The sequence below is a fragment of the Solanum tuberosum genome, unplaced genomic scaffold (genome assembly GCF_000226075.1).
Source record: "Solanum tuberosum cultivar DM 1-3 516 R44 unplaced genomic scaffold, SolTub_3.0 scf00204, whole genome shotgun sequence".
NCBI lineage: Eukaryota > Viridiplantae > Streptophyta > Magnoliopsida > Solanales > Solanaceae > Solanum > Solanum tuberosum.
Genome location: NW_006239127.1, coordinates 1,052,877 through 1,059,452, shown reverse-complemented (window position 1 = coordinate 1,059,452; position 6,576 = coordinate 1,052,877). Strand labels below are relative to the sequence as shown.

The 6,576-nt window shown below is 27.8% G+C and overlaps 1 protein-coding gene across 2 annotated transcripts; it reads right to left on the bottom strand.

Moving 5' to 3' along the window:
* Window positions 1-1,599: 1,599 nt before the first annotated feature.
* Window positions 1,600-5,098, bottom strand: LOC102594255 (probable purine permease 6). 2 transcript variants are annotated; one of them, XM_006355546.2, is made up of 2 exons: window positions 4,994-5,098; window positions 1,600-2,860 (listed from the first exon to the last, which is right to left on the bottom strand). In XM_006355546.2, exons 1-2 carry the CDS (start codon window positions 5,031-5,033, stop codon window positions 1,740-1,742), a joined length of 1,161 nt encoding a protein of 386 aa, XP_006355608.1. In that variant the 5' UTR covers window positions 5,034-5,098; the 3' UTR covers window positions 1,600-1,739. The 2 variants fall into 2 exon arrangements, 1 of the variants encoding a protein (XP_006355608.1); XR_367932.2 differs by lacking the exon at window positions 1,600-2,860 and adding an exon at window positions 2,867-4,894 and having other exon boundaries at window positions 4,994-5,083.
* Between the last annotated feature and the right edge of the window lie 1,478 nt (window positions 5,099-6,576).

Here is a 6,576-nt window from a genome sequence, read left to right as displayed (position 1 = left end):
AAAATTCCTTTCACCATTTAAGCTCTAGACACCCTTTTTCTGAAAATTTTGTCCCATTCCGGAAGAGGAAATGGAGCAGACGCATACTCTGTCCCGCTGTTGCGTGTGTCAACGCGTTTGGGACTGCTGCTGTACGTTTTCTGGTCACTTTTGGCGTGAAGAAGAAGGGCAACAGGGGTCGGCTAGTACTGTTGTCCTCACTGTATTGTTTGGATTGTTATATTGTATTGTTATGACTTGCTTGGGCCGGGTAAAGGGGAAAAGATGGGCTGGATCGGCTGTTGCTGCTGCTGGAAATTGAAGTTGTATGTAATGTGTGGGTGGGTTTTGGCATAAAGGAATTAAAGAGGGAATTGGGCTGAAATAAGGTATAAAGTGTGGGCTGGGAGGTTGTTGGAAATTTGAAAATTGGAATGGGTTCAAGAATAAAAGGGAGGTTGGGTTTTTGTATATAGGAATAAGGGCTGCTGGGAATTATTGAATGAAGGGCCCAAAGATAAAGTCTTTTGGTGGGTTTAAAATAAGATATAGCTAAGTGAATTAATAATTTAGCCAAATCGAATTTAGTTTATAAATTTGGCTAAAATCTAATTAAGATGAATTAATATAATTAATTTAGGAACTTCTCAATCGTAACGAAACAAAATGATTAACTTAGTTATAAAATAATTGATTTGAATACAAGCTAATTACTTCAAAATTTAAGACTACAATTCCAACCAAAACTAAATTATCAAAATACTTATTTTAACCACGTAGAAATCTCTTGATATGATTTTCAAATATTTTTGAAATATATACTAATTATATACAAAATTATATAAAACATATATATTACTTAAAAATTATAAGAATGAAAAAATTAGTTAAAAATAACTTGAAAATATTTTGAACTTTATAAAAATTTATTATTTCAAATCGTTTGAAATTTAAGAAGCTCGAAATTAATTATTATCGGGGAGGGTCGAAATTGGGTGTCAACATTGGTGATTATCGGTTTCGATTTGATTTGATTCAGTTATTTGGTTATTAACCATACACAAAAATTAAAAAAAACAATTCATTCAAAATGTGAAAAAAGTGACAACAATCCATTCAAAACGAAAAATAGTTAGAATGACTTAAATTACTGAACTTTCGATCACTAAATTTACTATCAATAAAGCTTTAAAATTCACTATATTGGTCTAAAAGGAAGAGACAATAACATTTTCAATCCCACAAAAAATTGCCAATTTGCCATAGACACTTATATACATGAAATCAATAAGATAAATGTTTCATCTTTGACATTTTTTCTTTTAATAAGTAAATTATAAAGAAATTTTAATGAAAATATGTATAAGATCTTTAAAATTGTTTATAAAAATAATATATTAAGTATGTATATTAATAAAATATATGTATATAATTAATCGGTTCGATTCGGTTATTTCTTCGGCTTTTTCTAATAAAACCATAACCAAACCAAATACTATCGGTTTTCAAAAATCTAAAACCAAACCAAACCAAACCCAAATTAAATCGGTTTTATTTTATCGGTTTGGTTCGATTTTTCGGTTTGGATCGATTTTAATCCAAACCGTGAACACCCCTAAGTATGATCGAAAATTCATGTGTAAAGTTTGAACTGATTTACATATTGAGTGCATATAATTATACCACATGAGATATGAAAAAGTTATGAATTTCATGAACTATAGATACAATATAATTAATACAAAATGTCATATACTAATTTAACTTCTCTCAATGAGATTATTAACTTCAGAAAGCTCCACTAATTTCCCCCTTTTTTCAGCCTTGTCCTTTAAATCATCAAGATAATGTTGATACATATATGACACAAATCCCCAAATTGCCAACACCATTGACATCACTTTAATACCACTCAACTTGTCATGAAGAAATATCACAGCCAAAACAGGAGCCACAGGCAAACCTAATATACTAATTACATTTGAAAATAATGAAGACACTTTAAAAATTAACCCTACTGAACCAACTGTATAAAATTGCCAACAAATAGATGTCCCAATTAAGTTTAAAACATAACTAATTTTCCCTAATTCATATTCATTCATTTCTTTCACTAACTTTTTCCACTCCCCGCTAGCGAAAAGCCCTATTAATAATACCATAGTCGCACTTATCGACTGATAAGTTGACATTTCTATGATCAAACGAAAGCTTTCTTTCTTAAAGACTTTTTGAAGAGCGAGTTGTGTTATAGAAAGCATCAACGCGTAGCCAGCAGAGGCAGCTAATGTAGACAAAAATCCGAATATATATTTTTGTCTAGATGTTTTATTATTGGTACGTTCACTAGAATCGTCGTTGTGGAGAACTAGGAGAGAAGAGGAGATAGTGAGAATTACTAATGAGTTTACTATATAAGGGGTGAATTTTTGTTTATTTAGGAAGTATGAAAAAATGGCATTGAAACCTAATTGACTAGCACAAATAAGTGAATAAGTTGTAACAGGAAGATATTGTAGACCTATAGTGTATAACATACAATTTCCAGCTATAAATAAACCTAGTATAGTATAAAGTGAAGAAACAATTATAAAAGAGGGTTTTTTAATTATTTCAATATTTTTATTAGTTTTTTTTGGTTTTATAAAAAGGAAAGGGATGAGAATTGGGAAGGCTATAGTTTGTACTAATGTGGCTAACCATTTACTATTTCCACCTTTTTCAAAATATATTCTACCTAAAAGTGTACCTATAGCTTGGGTAGATAGAACTAATGTTGAATAAATGATCATTTGGATCCACCATTTATAATGTACCAAAGTTGGACCGTTTAATTGAGATTCATTTTGAGAGATGATTTCTTCCCTTTTAACTTCTTCACCTGCTTCAAATAAGATTTCATAATTAGTGATCAAGTAGATAAAACAAAGTACTAGTACTATAATCAGAGGTGGAGCCAAAATTTTAATATGGCTAGTTCAAAGATTAATAATTGAGTTCTAAACTTATTTATACATAATGAATTTCTTGTCACAAATATATTATTTAAGTAAAATCTAATGGCTGGACTTCTAGATTCGTCCCTAATTATATTATCAATTTTTACTCTTTTGTGCAGGTGGTTTATTTCATATATGGTCTATATATAGACCTTGTATAAGCATAATACATAAATATGTCTTTTAACATAAATTCAGCTGACATTTATGTCCTTCAACTTTGGGTGTCCATAAATAGACACATAAATTTGTATAAAATTGAACAGGAGACACACTCATCACGTAAGACGAATGTGTCTATTTTTTCAATTTTATACAAGTTTAATATCAACTTGTGCACATCCAAAATTAGAGAAGGACACATTTATGTATTATCCCTTTATTATAATTGAAAAATCACAAAAATTTGCCACATTAAAGTTATTTAACTTTACCCCGTTATATTTGTGAAGTGGTGAAATATTATTATTTTTCACATTAAAATAACTCAATTCTGTGTGATTTTTAAATGAACTATATTACACTAAACTGATTGAACCTCACCAAAATGTTGAACATTGTCTATTAGAACAAAAAAATGAAAGAACTCTATTTTGTCAAAGTAAAATTACGAAGGTGCGTACTTATCCTAGTTAAGAAATAATATACGATAATACCAATGTTGAGAATTAGGGTAAAAGAGTAGTAGGTAATCGACTGTTGCGGTATTTTTATGTTGAGAGGCAGGGGATTAATAGTTCTATTTAGTACTCATAGTATTTTATTCTACAACTTTTATTATTATTATTTATTATTTTATTTTATTTGTTTATCTTGTTATTTTATTATCGTTATTTTCCTTTCTATCCTGTTTTGGGGTTCCACTTCTTTTGAGTCAAAGAATCTATCGAAAACAATCTCCTAATCTCACAATAAAGATAAGAATAAGATCTGTATATATCATACGTACCCTCATATCCCACTTATGAGATTATTAATAGAAACGAAGAAGAGATGAGATTGAAACTTTACTTATTAGATCTTAAACACTGCATTAAACAATAACTATGTCTATATTAACAAATCTCCATATATAATATACTTTTCTTCTGCCAAATTTTTTCTTGATGCATATATTTAAATTAAAACATAAAAATAACTCCTAACACATAAATAAACAATTAGTCAAATAAATAACGACTGGTAACCAATATAGATAACTTGTGCTTATATATTTTATCTTTTTTGCACCCAAAAAATTAAAATAAATTATCTTCACAAGCTTGTCAAAATTTTCTTCTAAAATAAGTCCATAAAAGACCATCATACAAATTACACAGTATGTTATTATTGTTATTGTTGAAGTTAACTCATTAAAATAGTAAAAACGCAAAATATTATTTCATCAGATTAAAATAACTCAACTATATATGTGATAACTATTATAAATTAACTTTACCCTATAACAGTAAAGTCACAAATGTTCTCTACTTTAGCACTATTTTTAGTAAATAGATATATACTTTTGCCTTTTGTACTGCCCTGAAATCTATATCTCCAAATAATTATATATAGAAAATATTACATAAATAGACAACTTAAGATATCATAATCTTTAAAATTTTCTATTAGTTAAAAAAATTACAAAAATTCCCTCACGATACATCCCTATCCTCTTTCGAATACATCCTTAGTTAGCCTTTCCCCTTTCGAATACATCCTTAGTTAGCCTTTCCCCTTTCGAATACATCCTTAGTTAGCCTTTCCCCTTTCGAATACATCCTTAGTTAGCCTTTCCCCTTTCGAATACATCCTTAGTTAGCCTTTCCCCTTTCGAATACATCCTTAGTTAGCCTTTCCCCTTTCGAATACATTCCTCCCCTCTCAGATACATCCATGAGCTATGTATCCGCAGGTTGCTTAATTTATCCGAAATCCTATGGTTTTTAAGAAATTTTTATAATTTAAAAAAGATTAGAGATATAATATAATTAGTTCTTTTAAGAGAATAAGATTTATGTAATATAGAAGCTCACCTTGTACTAGTGATTGCTCTACTGCTGAAGAATCCCCCATCTCATACACTTGGTAAAAAGAAAGAAAGAAAGAATTCTTGTTGAAAATAAATCAAGTGAGAAACTTAATAAGTAGTAAGTAGTATTTATAATATAATTTTTAAAGGAAGCTTTATCCATGAGATGGTGCACAATGAACGGTTGGCAATCATTTTTATTTGTTTATTATTTTAAATTTTTTATTTTATTTTAATTTATTACTTTATATTAATAAATCAATAATTTTTTATTTTTTATTTTTATCCTCAATTATAATTACATATTCTTCAAATCAATTCTCATGATCTAAAACTATACATTAATTAATAAAAGTATTATAATGAAATAAATATATTTTTAATTATTTTTTAGGAACGTACAAGTTCAAAATAAATAAATAAAAACGAACAAACAGAGAGTTTTCAGATATTCATGAATTGTTATTCATAGCAATAATTTGTTGTTTTGGGGCCCAAGTTTTGACACATGATGAATAAATGTATAAATTATAAAAACGTGTCCTCTCTAAATTTGGCAGTAATGCCTCGTTTCGGGGTCCATCCAGCTGGGTAGTACGTAATTACAATATTAGGGATGTGTAAAAATTAAATTGATCGATAAATCGAATAAAAAAAATGTTATTGATTTATTGCAATTGGGTTATTGAGTTAACGGGTTTTTGATGGTTTTATCGGAAAAAAATTATTGAGTTATCGATTTAATTTTGGTTTTTAATATTGAGTTATTGCGTAAGTCGATAACTGATTAAAACTGTAGTAATTTACTACTTTACCCTACATAAATCTTAAATATTTATCTCATTAACTTACCACTTACTGTCTTTTTTCCTTAGCGTTCAATTCATACTTTACAATAACATTGAGTTCATAATTACACATTATACAAAACGTCAAATACATAAAGTAAAAACCTTATTCCTCTTATTTCTCTTTGTTTTATACTTGTATAGTTTTTTCATATTAGTTATTATTGTTTTTATTTTATGAGTATTCTGTAAAATTACATTATTGTTTTGTCGCGTTAAATTATTGGAGAAGTCATGTATTTGTTTTATAAGCATTTTCTTATTGGTTAAACTAAAAATCAAACTCCTTAAAAACCAAAATCGACAAACCGAAAATCAATAAAAATATCTTATTAGTTTATCATATTTAAAAATTACAAATCTATAAATCAAATCGATAATATATAAAATCGGACTGAATCCATCAATACACACCCCTAATAAATATGTTTAGGACCCTACAATTAATAGAGATAAATTAGTACATTTATTAGACTAATTTTTTTAATAGGTGTGTCAAGTTGAAATTTGATAAATAAATTCGAATAGAGAGAGTAATATGGTGCGCTATAAATTAAAAACAACGTAGTAAAAAACATAAATGTAACACCACTCTCAGTCTCCTACCTATTAGTGTCGAGTCAGAAATTATACTTTATTATTATTTTTTTTGGTTTTTTTTTATTAATTATTTTTTCTTTTGTTAACTCTATTCTACAGTAATTAATTATTTTAAAATTCTAATAATTATATCTTCTTC